At 41.5% G+C, this 16,701-nt stretch overlaps 1 protein-coding gene across 11 annotated transcripts in view; it reads left to right on the top strand.

Annotated features, from left to right (window-relative positions):
* GAPVD1 (GTPase activating protein and VPS9 domains 1) overlaps positions 1 to 16,701 on the top strand; it is a 73,820-nt gene that overhangs the window by 44,956 nt on the left and 12,163 nt on the right. For 9 of the 11 annotated variants that reach the window (XM_037494796.2, XM_037494793.2, XM_037494792.2 and 6 more), the window contains 10 exons: positions 156 to 329; positions 1,811 to 1,951; positions 2,997 to 3,131; positions 3,611 to 3,730; positions 6,312 to 6,389; positions 6,516 to 6,886; positions 8,893 to 8,980; positions 9,934 to 10,014; positions 13,647 to 13,769; positions 14,959 to 15,088. In XM_037494796.2, the coding sequence (XP_037350693.1) occupies positions 156 to 329; positions 1,811 to 1,951; positions 2,997 to 3,131; positions 3,611 to 3,730; positions 6,312 to 6,389; positions 6,516 to 6,886; positions 8,893 to 8,980; positions 9,934 to 10,014; positions 13,647 to 13,769; positions 14,959 to 15,088 (1,441 nt within the window). The remainder of the gene's footprint in view (positions 1 to 155; positions 330 to 1,810; positions 1,952 to 2,996; positions 3,132 to 3,610; positions 3,731 to 6,311; positions 6,390 to 6,515; positions 6,887 to 8,892; positions 8,981 to 9,933; positions 10,015 to 13,646; positions 13,770 to 14,958; positions 15,089 to 16,701) is intronic. The other 2 variants (XM_037494797.2, XM_054689664.1) reach the window with 1 other exon arrangement.

The following is a 16,701-nucleotide window of genomic DNA, read 5'->3' as shown; positions in this document are numbered from 1 at the left end:
TCCCTGAGGAAATAATTCACTGTTTTGAAACTGGGGTCTCAGTGTTAAATGATAAAAAATGTAACTTGAAGTTCAAATACATAAAACTTCTTTAACTTGATTTAGCAATCATAGCTGTGCTGACATTTTTCCATGCTTAATTTTGTTTTTGATAGCTACAACACAAGATAATCTTGATGATAAGCTAAGGAAGTTTGAAATTCGTGACATGATGGGACTGACTGATGATCGGGATATATCAGAAACAGTGAGCGAGACCTGGAGTACAGATGTCTTGGGAAGTGATTTTGACCCTAACATTGATGAAGATAGATTACAAGAAATTGCAGGTAACTGCTATTTAATATCTCCACAAAATTCTGCTATTCACCCGCCCTTTATGAGAGGGAACTTCAGTTGTGTGAATATTGGCGCTACCAGGACACTGAGATAATTGTATATAACAAGGCATTTGTGTATTTTTTTCTTTATTTAAAATATAATGTTTTCCATGTCCACATTTAAGCCCCCTATTCTCCCCCTCCAAAAAAAAAAACCAAAAAACCAACTGTCTTTTGAATTAGCTTAAGTCTTATTTGCAGACCTAGTATGTGTTCTTAATCTATAATTAGCATATTCTTCTTTTGTGACTAAAGACCTTATATTAGCATGAAAATTCTTATAGATTAGAGCCATAAAATCCTTTGGAATAATTTTATTCTGAGATTCTCTAAAAATTGAATTTACATCGGGAAGGACTACTTAATTAGTCCACTTCCAAAGAACAGTTTTTTTTTACCTCAAGTTTGAGGTATAATTAATATACATTAAAATTCTCCCTTTTTTAGGGTACTAGTCTATGAGTTCTGAAAGATTCATGCAGTCTCATAATGCTTGTTTTCGTTTTCTTTAAATCATGGGACATTTCAAACAAAATACAGGAGAGACTGATATGATGAGCTGTGTGTACCCATCACTCAGGTTCAGCAGTTATACTTAGCATATGAATTGTCTCATATCTGTCTCACCCACTACCCTTTAATTACCTCCTTTTATGTTTAGGCAAGTTCCAGACATTATTTGTAATTATTTTATGATATATCTTTAAAATAACTTTCACCAGTTACTTTTTTCCAAAAGTTTTTTAGAATTGTTCTTTTGTTAGGCTTAATCAGAAATAGTGAAGGATTCTCAACTTGAGTATGTTTGACACACGTGTACAATAATGTTTAATTCTTTTCTTGTATTTTAAATAGTAGATTTTTTAGCTGCTTTTAAATTTGTTCTAGATGCCATAGTAGTATTTTTCCTAACAGTAAGCCGTATGCAAACAATAAGCTACCTTTGCAGTTGACTGAGTGCTGTAGAAGAGAAGCGTATTTTCCTGCAAATATATTTTATTGCTCTGAATATGTGGCTAATATGCCAGAAGAAAAATATTTGAGTAGTAAAATTTTCTGTGGTTAAATCTCTCTGACTGTTTAAATTTCTGTGCAACTATAAACTGTAGAAAGCTCTCAGGGACACACATAAAATTTGATGGAAAAAGCCCTGGTGAAAGCTAATTGAAATGGCTTGATGAGTGTTTTCTCTGTGCAAAGTCCAAGGTGAATAGGAGGAAACAGATGAAGAGAAGCTTATGTCATTGTGACCAAAGCGGGAATTTGTGCTTGTGGTGGTGTTACAGATTGAATTTACTCTTGCTTGGCTTCCTTCTTGTGGGTAGTGTAGAGAAGATTTTATTATCTTAGTGTTTGGCTTTTTTCATTATCACCACTCTTTCCATAGGGCCTTTGGTAACCCTTTGCTCCCCTCCCCACTGGCCACACAGGTGCAGCAGCAGAGAACATGTTAGGCAGTTTGCTGTGCCTGCCAGGCTCAGGGTCAGTGCTTCTTGACCCCTGCACTGGCTCTACCATATCAGAGACAACAAGCGAAGCTTGGAGTGTGGAGGTATTGCCAAGCGACTCGGGTGAGTGTGCTGTTGACTTCTGCTTTTTAAATGTGTAAAGTATCCTATTTCTGTAGTGTACACAGCTTGTCCAATAGACATTCAGCAACTATGAGGCAATCATATTGCTGAGGATTTCAAATGAACAATTAGTTTAGTACATTTTCTTTCCATTAAGGGAAAATGGCATAGGCTAAGGTGGCAGGTGCTGCCAGGCTCTGTGTTCAGTTATTTTGGACACACATGTTAGTAACTCATCAGGCGTCTGAGTGAGACACCGAGTTCACTGTCTTCCAGTAACTCGTCAGACTAGGGGTAGCTTCACAACTCAATCTCTGAATGGTTAGATGCCTGGTGAAACACATTTAGATTTGTCCCAGGGGAGAACTTGACCCTTTAAAAGATATCTAGTGTATTTTGAAATACAGTGAAATTGAGACTCTGGAGTCTAGAAAATTACTTCGTGCAGGATTATTATAAATGTATGCAAAGTGTTTTGTACTTTCTCCTATGTATTCCATTTCTGCTTTTTTACCTGGTTATATAATAAATCTTAGCCTTCAAGTAAATGTCAACTACAGAATGAGATAGAAGTAACTATGTCTGAGTTAAATTCTGTCTGATATGTGTAAATGATAATTATATGATCCTGATAAGTTTTATAATGTCAAAGCATTCAGACTTGCTAATATTTACAAAAGGAAACAGTAGGACTAGCTCCCAATCTGCTGAGTGTGCATATGAGTTAGTTTTCAGAAGGTGGTTGATTTAATGCTAAGCTACTTCATACTCTCCTTCACTTGACATTTTAGTCAACGGCATACCCTGAGATTAGTGGGCTGGGAGCAGAGTTTATGTGTGCACAATGAGCAGGCCGAGATTGGGTGACAATCACAAGATTGACTTCTTTAACACATCTTCAACTTTGCTAGCTGACCTAGACTCAGAAATCTATTTATACTGATTTCATTCAGGCACTGGTAGCTTTCTTCATCTGGGCCGCAAAGAAACTGAAATTGTGCTGTGCTAATAGGATCACTGATGGGACCTTATGTCTTGTGTTTAGAGGCCCCAGATCTAAAGCAGGAGGAGCGCCTGCAGGAGCTGGAGAGCTGTTCTGGACTGGGCAGCACATCTGATGATACGGATGTCAGGGAGGTCAGTTCCCGCCCCAGCACACCAGGCCTCAGTGTTGTGTCGGGTATGTCTGTCTTGTTTTAAAGAATAAGGATTTGAAGGTGTGTCCCTACCACCTTGTTTATAAAGCTGATAACTAAGAGATATGTTTTATGTAAGGCTAAGTCATTTCCAGGAAACACAATTATTTCTAGAGGACTTTAAATCTGTGAGAACATAATGTGTGGCTTTATGGAGCCTGCTAAAGTAATTGACAGTCTATGTGTGTTCCCTCTGTAACTCTCTGTTCTGGGTAGCCTGTGCTACTCTTATTTAAATACCACATGATAATTCTGATTATGTTGTATCAATCAAGGTGAACATATCTAAGCAGTAGTACAATAAAGGTATAATACGAAATACCTTACATGTATAGAACTCACATGTATAGAACTGGACATAAAATTTTTGAGAATATTTATATTTCTCCCAACTTCATATACTTTTTGTGTGGTTCTTTTGTTCTTCTTGCTGTTTATTTTTTTACTAATCCTTTCTTTTAAGGCATAAGTGCAACCTCTGAGGATATTCCCAATAAGATAGAGGACCTGAGATCTGAGTGCAGCTCTGATTTTGGGGGCAAAGATTCTGTCACTAGTCCAGACATGGATGAAGTAACTCATGGTAAGAAGGGGAGATGAGAGTGACTTAAAAACAGCCACATCTGAGGGTGAAACAGGCAGTCTTACACATTGCTGGTGATACCATATAGCACTTGGAGCATAATTTGGGAAAAAGTAATTAAGGTATTAAAATATGCACACTAGGGCCTCCCCGGTGGCGTAGCGGTTGAGTGCTGGATTGCGAAGTTGCCCGCAGCTTCTGCAGCGCCGGTTCGATCCCCAGCCGCCGGCATGGGTCCCACATGGCGCGCAGACCTCTCCTGCTGCCTGCTGCTCCCCTCAGCAGTGTACTTCGGTCCTTCTGCCTGCTCTGCTCCCTGCTCTGGCTCTGGTGAATTTTCACCCTCCCGCGCTTCTGACTGTACCCAGTGCTTGTATAAATAAATAAATCTTTAAAAAAATGAAATAAAATATGCACACTAGATTTGGTCCACTTAAGTGTGCTTTAGGAAGTAGTCAAAAGGAGACAGTTCCAGGATGGAGGAAGTTTTATGCAGAAAGATGTTCTTTATAATGCTCATATTGGCAGATAATTAGAAGCAGCTTAAGAATCAAAAAATAGGGCCTCCCTGGTGGCGCAGCGGTTGAGCACAGGGTTGCGAAGCTGCCCTCAGCCTCTGCAGCGCCAGTTCAATCCCCAGCCACCGGGCGAGGATCCCACATGGCATGCAGACCTCTCCTGCCGCCTGCTGCTCCCCTCAGCAGTGTACTTCGTCGGTCTGCCTGCTCTGCTCCCTGCTCTGGCTCTGGTGAGTTCTCTCACCCTCCCGCGCTTCTAACTGTACCCAGTGCTCGTATAAATAAATAAATAACTCTTTGGAAAAATAAAAAATAAAAAAAGAATAAAAAAAATAGAATGGCTAAGTGAATTTTGATATAAGCATTAATTAGCGTTTCTGTGGTTATTTTTCAAATGCTTTAAAGAATATGAAATATCTGAAGCATAATATCACTTGAAAAATTTAAAGAATTTTATATATAAGCTTATAAAACCTGTCATAAAAAGCCTATCATATAGAAGGAATTGGAATGACCAAATGCTAGCAGTGGTGTCTTTTTTCTTAAACATTACATTTATTTATTTACTTAGCATAGACCTGGGTGTAGGCCAGAGTTGTGGGGGGTGAGAGGATTCACCAGAGACAGAGTGGGGAGCAGAACAGGCAGATTTACTGAACTACCCTGCTGAGGAGAGCAGCAGGGGAGACAGGAGAGGTCTGCCGCGCCATGTGGGTACCTCCCTGGTTGGGAATCGAACTCAGGGCATAGAGATGATAGTGCTGAGACTCAACCTCTAGGCCACCAGGGAGGCCTGAAAATAGTTATTTTTCATCAAAGAGGATTATGTTACCACTTAATATGTATGTTTAAATGAATTAGTATATGAATACTTTATTATTTTCAATTTTAATTTCTAGTAAGGTAAATTCCAATAGTTATAGTCCACATAAACAAAAGCTCTTAGAGATAGTAATTTTTAAGAATGTAAATGTTTCCTAAGACCAGAGTTTTAAGAATTGATTTCCTAAACTATTTTTCATAATGATACACTGTTTCTATAATTTTTAAAAGGAGAGGTAACCATAAAATAAAGAACAAAAGGAAAAATGAAATAATGCTGTCATGCATTTGCAAAAAAGATAGCTCAGACTCAAGTTTAGAATAACAATTTCTTTTATATAGTTGAATATTTTAGCCTCTGCACACCTGTCTATTTTAATATTTTTGATTTTGGTTGTTAGGCATATGCTTAGAGGAGTCATCTTTTACTGTTGCTTAAAATGGCATACTTTAGAAGTTTGAATTTGTTTCATGTTGTAATGGAAAATTACTCATTTTAATATGATTTCTTTTATAAATTGTCATTTACTGAGAGCTGTATCATATTTCATATTTCATCACACTTTTTTTTAAAGATTTATTTATTTATGCATACAAGAACTGGGGTACAGGCTAGCGGTACCAGGGAGGTGGGGTGAGAGGACTCACTAGAGACAAAATGGGGAATAGAATAGGTAGACTGACTGAAACACACTGCTGAGGGGAAGCAGTGGGCGAGACAAAAGAGAGCCGCCTCGCCACGTGGGTCAGCCCCCTTCCTACGGATCGAACTCCTGCTTCAGTGGCTGCGGGTAGCCTCATAGTGCTGTGTTTGAACCCCTTGCGCCACCAGGGAGGCCCCTCATCACACTTTGTTAATATTCTTTTTGTAGGTATTAGTGCCCTATTTTTATAGGTGGAGGAAGGTAAGGCTCAGGGAAATTGTGACATTCTGAAAATTTTGATGGCTTACATCTTCGGACTCAGTGCTCTTTGCATTAACTGTATTGGCAAGTGGGTAGGCATGTAATAGGCATGTGGATGCTAGACCACTTAAGTTAATTAAAATCTGTGTATGTCAATAAAAACAAGCAAATGCGTAGTAATCAGAATTTGAAACTTAATAGATTTTTTTCCTGATACTCCTCTTAGTTTATCAAAAATGGAAAATTGTGGAAAAATGCTCAGACTTGTTTCACAATGTGGACACTCACAGAGTCATGAGTTCTAAGTTGTCCTCACTGTCTGTCTGTCTGTCTTAGGTGCCCACCAGCTGACTTCTCCTCCTTCTCAGTCAGAATCTCTGCTTGCCTTGTTTGACCCGCTGTCTTCACATGAAGGTAAACTAGTCGGATGAACTTTTGGACTCTTGTCTTACACACAGAAGAACAAAATCAAAACCCCTTGTTACTGCCTTTAGTAGATTGCTTATGTCTCAATAGCAAACTTTTTCCCCTGTGTTCCAGCGGCTTCTGCTGTGGTAAGGCCCAAGGTTCACTATGCGAGGCCGTCACATCCACCGCCGGACCCCCCTATCCTGGAAGGAGCCGTGGGAGGAAATGAAGCCCGACTGCCAAACTTTGGTTCCCATGTTTTAACCCCAGCTGAAATGGAGGCATTCAAGCAGAGGCATTCTTACCCTGAGAGATTAGTTCGCAGCAGGAGTTCTGACATCGTGTCGTCTGTCCGGCGCCCCATGAGCGATCCCAGCTGGAACCGGCGTCCAGGGAATGAAGAGCGAGAACTTCCTCCAGCAGCAGCCATTGGTGCTACTTCTTTGGTGGCTGCACCACATTCATCATCTTCGTCCCCGAGTAAGGACTCCTCGAGAGGAGAGGTATGGACGTGCACCGGGTAGAGGAGTTTGCTGTTTGGTCACGTTAGTGTTCTGTCTGTCTGGTTTGCCCGTTGTCTGCGACTAACATGGGTTATATAGGTTTTGGACTCATCAGGACTGTAATCGTGATTGAAAGTGATTTGTCAGTCTCGTATATCCACAACTACAACCCGTAGGAAACTTGTGCTACTATAGTTTTGCAGTTGTGTGTTTTGCATTTTTACCACACTTGACTTTTCTCCAGGCAGTTTTGGGTCTAGTTTTATGTATTTATTTATTTTAAAGATTTATTTATTTATACAAGAGCTGGGGTATAGGTCAGAGGCACGGGAGGGTGAGAGAATTCACCAGAGACAGAGCGGGAAGCAGAACAGGCAGACGGACCAAAGTCACTGCTGAGGGGAGCAGCAGGCGAGGCAGGAGAGGTCTGCCGTGCCATGTGGGTTTCTCCCTGGCTGGCTGGGAATCGAACCTGCACTGCAGAGGCTGTGGACAACTTCACAGCGTGGCGCTCAACCCGCTGCGCCCGGGGAGGCCCCTAGTTTTATTTAAACTTCACATTTCTTTCACTACCAAAAAGTTTACTCTTTTCCCCTTTATAGTACATATTTTGTGTGTGTGGCGGGAGGTTACTTTGAAAATATATACATTTCCTGTTAAATTTTTAGTTTATCCACTTACTAATCATTACTTACTGTGGTCTTAGAGTTTTCTATTTTAGTCAGTGTGTTTATTGCTGTCCCCCATTCAGCCAAGGAGTCCCTTCAAGCTGACTCCTGGATTCCTTTGATGTGCTGCTGTCATTCTTTGAATATTGCTTTGCTTTCTGGCACGAAGTGTTACTTGTTTTTATTGTACAGTCTGCCTAGTCCTGGAAGCAGCCATTTCTCCAAGGAGACCTTCCTTCTTTTAGTTCTAAAATCAAGGTCTGCCCACTGCTGTCGGGGTTTTGCTGCTCCCAGGACCTCTCACTTTACGGAGTTAGGGACTGTGTGTATGAGTATGTGTACACACATTCACACTAGTATTTATTCATATGTTGTCTTTACATGTAGAGAAACAAGCTCTCAGCAGCACATTCCATTTCAACCTTAAAGCATCAGAGTCCATATCATCACTCTCCCTTTCTGTACTTGTAACTCCTGTCTCCAGTAGTGAGCAAATCTTCCTGCTTATTATTCCTCATGCATGTACTTATTTGGGGAGTCCCCCCTGTAAATAATCGATAACTCACCCCACTGTTAAAAACTCCCTGGCACGGATGCCCTCATCTCTCTAAACCATTCATGGACATCCTTTGAAAAGGTCTTTCTAGTCTCAGGTTTATAGATGGAAAAACAGGTGAAAATGCTTTGTCTAAGGTCTCATGATAGCAAGTAAAGGATTTACAGTCTCTGCCCTGTGACATTTGGTCTGAATGATAACGCAACATGATTGTTCCTCAAAACATGAACTTTGAAGTTGGTCAGAGCTAGGTTTCAGTTCTAGCTGTGCCACACTCAGACCATGTAACTTTGAGTAAAAAGGGAGGTAACCTTTTTAGCTTTGTATTTCTTATGTGTTTAAAGGACTAAATAGTATTTATCTCCTAAGGCTGCTGTGATGTTTAAATGAGATAAATACCCTTGCATAGACCTTGGCACACAGCACTTGGTGTTGTAATGGTTCTACTGCACCTATCTCTGTTACCCCCTAGACTTCATGTGCATGGCATTTGCTCGTTCCTTAAATATTTGAGTGCCTACTTTATGCTGGGTTCCGTCTTAAGTTTTTAGTTGACTCGCAATAATGAGATAACATTCATCCTCAAGCAGATCACAGTCTACTTGAGAAAGTACTGAAAAATATGCTTCCGTGTTCAAAAGTTACTTATACAGTAATAACAACAATTTTGCTTTGGGGGCAAGTAGGAGTGGTGTTTGTATTTCACAGACTAACTGAAATCCTTTTCATAGTAATTTATCCTGCTACTGAATTCCAAATAAAGCATCAAACTTTTTCTACAGACTGAAGAACGCAAAGATAGCGATGATGAGAAATCAGACAGGAACAGACCTTGGTGGAGAAAACGTTTTGTTTCAGCCATGCCTAAAGGTAATTTTATAAAATATTAGAATGCTATATAAGCAACAAGAAGCAGAGCCCCCAAATCTCTTTCAGAGAGCCAGTATCTGAGTTTCTCTGCGAGACTTGCTGGGCCTCAATTTTTAGCTGTTCTGAGGGTGTAGAAAATAATTGTACACAGATGAATGCTAAGGCAGAACTTCAAAAATTGACAGTTGCTTATTCTTTGCAGGAAGTGGTAGCATTTCATAAATGGAAGTCACACAGGTCATGGTTGAGACTTTTGACATAGGTATTGCTAATAATTGTGACAGGAGAAATCAACATTATTGGTAATTAAACATGAAAAATCACCCTTTACATTCCTGGGATAAACTGAAGCTTTTTATGTCTATGTTCATTGAGAATGTTTATACCGAGATATTAACGAGTGCTTATTTTGGAAGGCAGTTGTATAAAATTGTTTGCTTTTTTTTGTGACTAGTCTGGCATCACACCAGTAGATATTGAGATCTGAGTTGGCAAAAGCATCTCTTCCTGAAAGGAGAGCTCACGCAGGATTAAAGCTAGGGACTACTCCGAAGGCCTCTGCACGGCACTGTGTGCTCGGGAGCGGAGGAGCACTGCCTCCACGCATGCTCAGGCCACTTGATGAGGAGGAGAGAATGAGGCTCAGAGTTCTGAATGTGTTGTTTTTGATGGGAGATTAAGAGGCAGTGGTTTTGATTTGGTCCCAGTGATTCCCGTTAAATCATTCTTCCTTATGACAATGACCCCAAAGCAGATTCTCAAAGCTTCTTTAAGGACCTTCAATGCTATTTTAAGAACTATTACCAGTTGACACTTGGATTTCTTAGCTTTTAAACTTTTCAACCTCCTTTCACTTAGAAATGTTGGCACACCAGTTAACTCCAAAATGACTGCTGTCTTCCAAGTAGTGCAGTATGTTATATGTCACACTACTGACTTTATTTAATTTCCAGCTCCTATACCATTTAGAAAGAAAGAAAAACAAGAAAAAGACAAAGATGATCTGGGGCCTGACAGATTCTCAACACTCACAGGTTTGTAGATCCATGGACTTCCTGGCTCCTTCATTCCCAGAGCACATATTTCATAACACTTATCTTGGGTGCCATAAGCGTTGCCTTTCTAGAAGAGTGTGTCTGTGTGTGTACAGTGGGGAGTATGTTCTTCATAGCGCTGTGGTTTCCAGTTGGCGGCCACAGTGAATCTCAGTGTGCTCTTCCTGCAGACCGCCACCACCATCATCATCCTCATTATCATAACTTCTGTTTATGATCCTGAGCCTCTATCTAGGCATAGCCTCCAGCTCGACACCTTAGTGAGATGATGACACTCAGTGCCTTTTAGGAAGGTGTGGTGACGGTTTGGTGCTGTGCATGCCATATACTGGGTTGTTGATTGAATAGTTTTCTCTAACATTGATGATTAATAAATTAATTCTAAATTTATTTACATCTACGGTCCTTGATTATTCAGGGTCACAGTGAAATTCTGTTTTACCTAATCGTTTCCTTTTTTTCTGATAAAGTGTTCAAGCAATGTCATAAATTTATGAACTTTACCAATTTTTTACAGCTTGATTCATTTAACATTGCTCTCTGACCCAAGGAAAATACTAGGATATGGGTTCTTACCTTATTCAGCATTTGTATTTTTGCAGCTTCTTTTTGGCACATTATGAATGAGCACCCTAAAAGGAAAGTTTGAGCAGCAGGCAGTGTTAATGACCCACCCTGAAAGTTGATTGCTCTGTATTGTGCCCCGTGATGTAGAGCACCTGGGGGAAATTAATCTCGCCTCTTTTTTCTTATTTTGGTTTTAAATTATGTTATCCTAAAGTAAATGAAAGTTTTTACTAAAAAAATGGGACAGGTTTCAAAAGAACATCCTCCTTCAAAGAATTCAGCCTAGTGCGGGTAGAATCCCATTTTAATACAGACTCTGCCGTCAAGTTCCATGTATTTAGACGCATTTCCATGCCCTAGCATTCATCTCTGCTTTGTTTTTTGAGGTGACTTTCTTGGAATAAAAGGTTTTGCACAGCAGGAGATGGCCTCATGGTTTCCTGCTGACAACATTTAAGCCTTCCTTATTCCACCAGCAAATACTTGTTGAACATCTGACTCATGCCAGGCACTGTGCTAAGTGTTGTGGGAAGTTTGTCAATCATACAGGAGTCCTCTCCTTCAGGAACTCACAGTCTGATTGGGAAGAGTTGGAAAGGCATCCTTTTGGCAAGAGGTGTACACATCCTTCCCATGTTCCTCAGTGGAGAATGCCATCTGTGTTTCCCAAGGGAAATACTCTTAATGAAATGTCCTATCTGTAAAATGTTGGATTAGTAACTTTGGAGAAGCTATAAATAAGTTACTTTTTTACTTGTATGTTTGAATAGTACTTTTTTTTTTTTTTTTTTTTTGGTTATTGGTGCTGAGACTAGAAGCTAAGTAGTTTTTTTTCATAAACTCTTTCATTTTGTATTTGATTCAAGCAATTTAGCTTCCCAACTGGTGCACACATTTCTACCCAGTCCTGATTAATGGCCCATGGAAAACTTTCATTAAATCAGTTAAACATGTTCTGAAAGTTGTTAACAGTCTGTCCATAATCCCACCACCCTATTTCTTCTTTCATGTTCTCTCTGTGTTTCCATATTTGAACATGACTTTTCATGTTTGACCTAGAGAGTATGTATGTGACTTTGTATTCTTCTTTTACTACATTGTTTCATCAGCCCTCTCCTAGTTTCTACTAGACATAGTTGTGTCTTAATCATTTTTTTGTTTGTTTTTTTAAAGATTTATTTATTTATTTATACAAGCACTGGGTACAGTCAGAAGTGTGGGAGGGTGAGAGAATTCACCAGAGCCAGAGCGGGGAGCAGAGCAGGCTGAAGGACCGAAGTACACTGCTGAGGGGAGCAGTGGGCACCAGGAGAGGTCTGCGCGCCATGTGGGACCCTCACCCGGCGGCCGGGGAGCAGCCGGGGATCGAACCAGCGCTGCAGAGGCTGCGGGCAGCTTCGCAACCCAGTGCTCAACCACTGCGCCACCGGGGAGACCCTTAATCATTTTTATTGGCTATAAGATAATATGATTTTCATGCAGTGTGAACATTCTCTTGCTTTTGGATATTGAAATCATGTCTATATTTTTACATGAAAGTATACTCACAGCTTCATTTATATAACATTTTTTGTTTTCTTTTTTATGAGGTAAAAATTTTAAGACTGGCCTTATAGAAATAAAGGTTAAAAGCAACATGTGACTTTTATTATGTTTAGACAGATTTCGTTGTCCCTTTTTCAGAGCTGTCAGCAGCACTCAAAACAAATAGCAAACAAGTACCTCCCTTCCAAAGAAAGGTTTGGTGATAATAAAGATTTTTATCAGTTTACATTTTGAAAAAGACCAAATTTTATTGGAACTGTCTTATTGTGCATCATAGCAGAAATATTAAATTACTTTGGAAATCCTTTCTATAGTTTATGGCAATTTTACAGAGACACGAGTACTAAATATCTTTTTTATGGACATAGAAGAGCCTCTGAGTATATTATTTAACTTCTCCATATGTTGATTTCTTCTATAGAATGGGGGAGATAACAATTGTTATCTCCCTGTAGGGGTGTTGTGAGGATTTATCAAGATAATTCAGATGAGATGCTTAGCACAGTTCCTGATGCTTGACACGTGCTCAATAAATGTTAGCGTGCGCACACACACACACACACACCCCACCCAGTGATTTTCATGTGTATTTAGAATTTTTAAAAATGGGATTCTACCAGGATGTGATTTTTTTATAGTTACCTGCTTGGCCTAATTCTACCTCAGGAGTTTGCATTAATTTTCTCCCATAGACCCACAGTAATTCTTTGCTTTGATAGCTGTTAATGAATGACTGTGCCATCTTACACTTAGGAAGACATTGTGATGGCCTGGGCTAGATGACAGAAGAGTGGTCCTGTAGTAAACAGTGCTGTGGTTGTGATAAGCTTTTACTCTGAGTACCCCTGGAACAGTTCCAGCACTCCCAACAATGTCTCGATTCTGTAGGCGTGCCTCTGACACCACCGCAGGCGCAGAGGCACAGACGTGCTCTTTTCCAGCAGCTGCACTGTTGTGGTCACATTTAGTGAGATAGAACTTGAGCATCTGAACTTTTCAGCATGTGGTGTAGAGAGAGAAATTCATGAAGGAGACTGAATAAAGGCATTTTTTACTGCTGTTAAAAGAGTTTAATTCTAAGTTTGAATACTTTTTCCCCTCCAGCATGGAGCTGTCTCAGTAAATGAAGTCTGCATAGAAAAATGCATTGTTGGAGGTTCTGTTAGCATGAATTGCTCATAACAGTGATTGGAGTGTGCAAACACTCTAGAAACCCATCATCCATTCAGTCTGCACTGAACTTTTTGATACTGTCATGCAGAATTCTGGCGATGATGAGAAAGTAGAGCTAATCCCCCCAATGTCGTGCTTTGGCAAGGCTCTCGGGCCTAGAAGCGGGCTGAGTAGGCAGCTGCATGGTGCCTCTTAACACTGAGATATGTGCTCTTTTTAAGTCTCACCTCCTAATCCGCCTTTGGGATTATACTACTGGTGTCGTACTAACATCAGAATCATCGCGAGCCGGGGGGGCTAACTCTCTCCCTCTCCTTTCCCCACAGATGACCCCAGCCCTAGACTCAGTGCACAAGCTCAGGTTGCTGAGGACATTCTGGACAAATACAGGAACGCCATCAAACGAAGCAGCCCCAGTGAAGGAGCAATGGCAAACTATGAAAGTTCAGGTGAAAATCAAGACAGAATCCTGGTGATTTGTATTACAGTGATACAAGCAATCTGAATTCTAAGTAGCCTTTAAATGGCTACTTTTGAGAGCTGTCAGAAAACTATGGTACAACCCCCAAGACAGCTGAGGGGGAAACAGAAGTATAGAAAAGGATAAATTGGTGCGGTGTTGGTTCAAGGGGTCCAAGAGGGCTCCTGAGAGGTGGGTTTTGGTGGGGAGAACTTCCCACACTTTCTTTATGATTAGGGTTAGATCATAACTTCCCACACTTCCTCAGGAATATCTCGGCCGATGACCTCCCCGACTCTGCGAACCAGGCTGCCCCCACCCTCAGGAAAAGTTTAAATATAACAGAATAGACACAAGGAGAATGACACAATGGAGGTCCCCCTAGACTGAACAGTTAACATGTTGCCACATTTTCTCTATTTTTTTTTTCCTGAAACATTTGAAACTTTTTCCTAAGAATAAAGCTATTTTACCTGTGTAAGCACAGTATCTGTAGCCACACTGCGGCTTTTTTATTCCTTTTGATTTTATTCGTGCATGCATTATCTAAACTGATGAATTGAAAAGACAGATGCTGCTGTGGGAGCCAGGGCTCTGTCCTTGCTGATCTTGGAGTTCTCCCCGCTGCCCTTGGGAGAGGAGAAGGGAGGCCCCGTGCTGGAGCGGCTCAGCCCCCAGCTGCCTAGGGGCTGCACAGCAGGCTGCTTTCTGATTGGGCAAGAGTCCATGTCTGTAAAACAGGTGTGTTGAGGTAAAATGATCTCGAAGCCTCTTTTAGTTCTTGGGTCAGTGATTCTGATTGCAGAATATTAACTTTATAAGTTAATACAGACTTTCATTGTCTTGGAATTAGGGTTAGATCATAAGCCAGTCTCTGGAGCGCCTGGTATGGTAACATATTAGAGTAGGTGTAAACACGTACTCCTGAAACGTAGTTGTAGGCCGGTGTTACCTCACTTAAAAAAATAATTAAAAAGAAAGCGAAACCATTCTTTTAGACATTTGTTCTTTTGATAATTGGTGCTGTTGATAACTTGTTTTAAATGTTAGAAATATTTTCCCCTTTTTCAGGAAGCTTTTTTGAAAAGCACAGTGTTCATTTATTGTTGCTCTGAATACCTGGTAGTGCCAGAATATTCCCAACTAGCTTGCTTATGCCCCCTGATGGTTTTGTTTAGAGGTCATGGGTGACAGCGAAAGTGCGCACGACTCTCCTCGGGACGAAACCCTGCAGAACATCTCAGCTGATGACCTCCCTGACTCTGCAAGCCAGGCCGCCCACCCTCAGGACTCAGCCTTCTCTTACAGGTACTTCTTTGGACTTAGGGCTTTTGGATTTGGGCTTTTCATCACCATTGCAGTGATGAAATAAAAGTATATAAAGCATAGAGAAGAAAAAAAAGTTGAGAAGACTTCGCTTCAGTTGTGCATGTCACTTATCAAAGGCACTCATTCAGGGGTGAAGACAAAACCTTCGCAAGCTTGCAAGGGCCACGTCAGTGAGTGATTGAAGTGAAGCAGCGGCTGTGCCCTGCCCATGCCAAGCTCCCAGCCCATGTGAGAAATGTAGGGGGAGGATGAGGTAGGAGGTGGGGTCAGCTTTGGAGCTGCTGACATGTCCACTGTCCCCACTCAGCCTTCTGGAGCCCCTCAGGCCTTCATCCTCCTTGTGCCCTGTGTGGGTCTCTATTTCTGATAGACCTGCAAAAGAACATGACCTCAGTGACCTGAAAAAGGTCCTCTTTTCTTAGGAACCTGTGCTGCTCTAGACACGGGTTATCAGTTTGTTTTTTTAAAGGTTTACTTACTTATGCATACAAGAACTGGGGTACAGGCCAGAGGTGCAGGGGGTGAGAGGATTCACCAGAGACAGAGTGGGGAGCAGACCAGGTGGACTGACTGAAATACACTGCTGAGGGGAGCAGCGGGCGAGAAAGGAGAGGTCTGCTGTGCTAGGTGGGTCACCTCCCTAGCTGGGGATTGAACTCAGGCTGTGGCTGGTGATAGCTTGAGAGTGCTAAGACTTAATCCCTGCACCACCGGGAAGGCCCAAGGGGTTATCAGTTTTTAAGCACCAGTTATCTAGCTCCTCCTCCCTCTCCCTGCCCCACTCCTGCTCTTTCTTCCCATATATATATAAATACACACACACACACACACACACACAACATATATATGTATGGCCTCCCTGGTGGCGCAAGGGGGTAGGCACTGCACTATGAAGCTATCTGCAGTCACTGCAGCATGAGTTCAATACCCGGCCGGCCAGGGAGCTACGCACATGGCGAAGTGGACCTCTCTTGTCTTGGCCGCACTCCCCTCGGCAGTGTATTTCAGTAGATCTGCCTGTTCTGCTCCCCATTCTGTCTCTGGTGACTCCTCTCACCCCCCACATCTCTGGCCTGTGCCCCAGCTCTTGTATGCATAAAATAAATAAATCTTAAAAAAAAATACATATATGGATATATATAGTCTCTTAACTTACAGTAATTGTCAAACACGGACAAAAATGAGAGCCCGTAGTGACGTGCCCCTGCCCAGGTTCCTTGGATACTGATTCGTGGCCAGCGTTGTTTCCTGTTTCCTCCTCCTCCTAGTTATTTTATTTTATTTTATTTATTTATTGATTTATTTTTATTTATTTATACAAGCACTGGGTACAGTCAGAAGCGCGGGAGGGTGAGAGAATTCACCAGAGCCAGAGTGGGGAGCAGAGTAGGCAGAAGGACTGAAGTACACTGCTGAGGGGAGCAGCGGGCGGCAGGAGAGGTCTGCGCACCATGTGGGACCCTCCTCCGGTGGCCGGGGAGCAGCCGGGGATTGAACCGGCGCTGCAGAGGCTGCGGGCAGCTTCTCAACCCAGTGCTCAACTGCTGCGCCACCGGGGAGGCCCTCCTCCTAGTTATTTTAAAGCAAACTCT

Source organism: Talpa occidentalis, unplaced genomic scaffold, assembly GCF_014898055.3.
Source record: "Talpa occidentalis isolate TD23 unplaced genomic scaffold, MPIMG_talOcc4v2.1 talOcc4.7, whole genome shotgun sequence".
Classification (NCBI taxonomy): domain Eukaryota; kingdom Metazoa; phylum Chordata; class Mammalia; order Eulipotyphla; family Talpidae; genus Talpa; species Talpa occidentalis.
The sequence above is the reverse complement of the archived record's forward strand: the minus strand, read 5'-3'. Positions and strand labels throughout refer to the sequence as shown.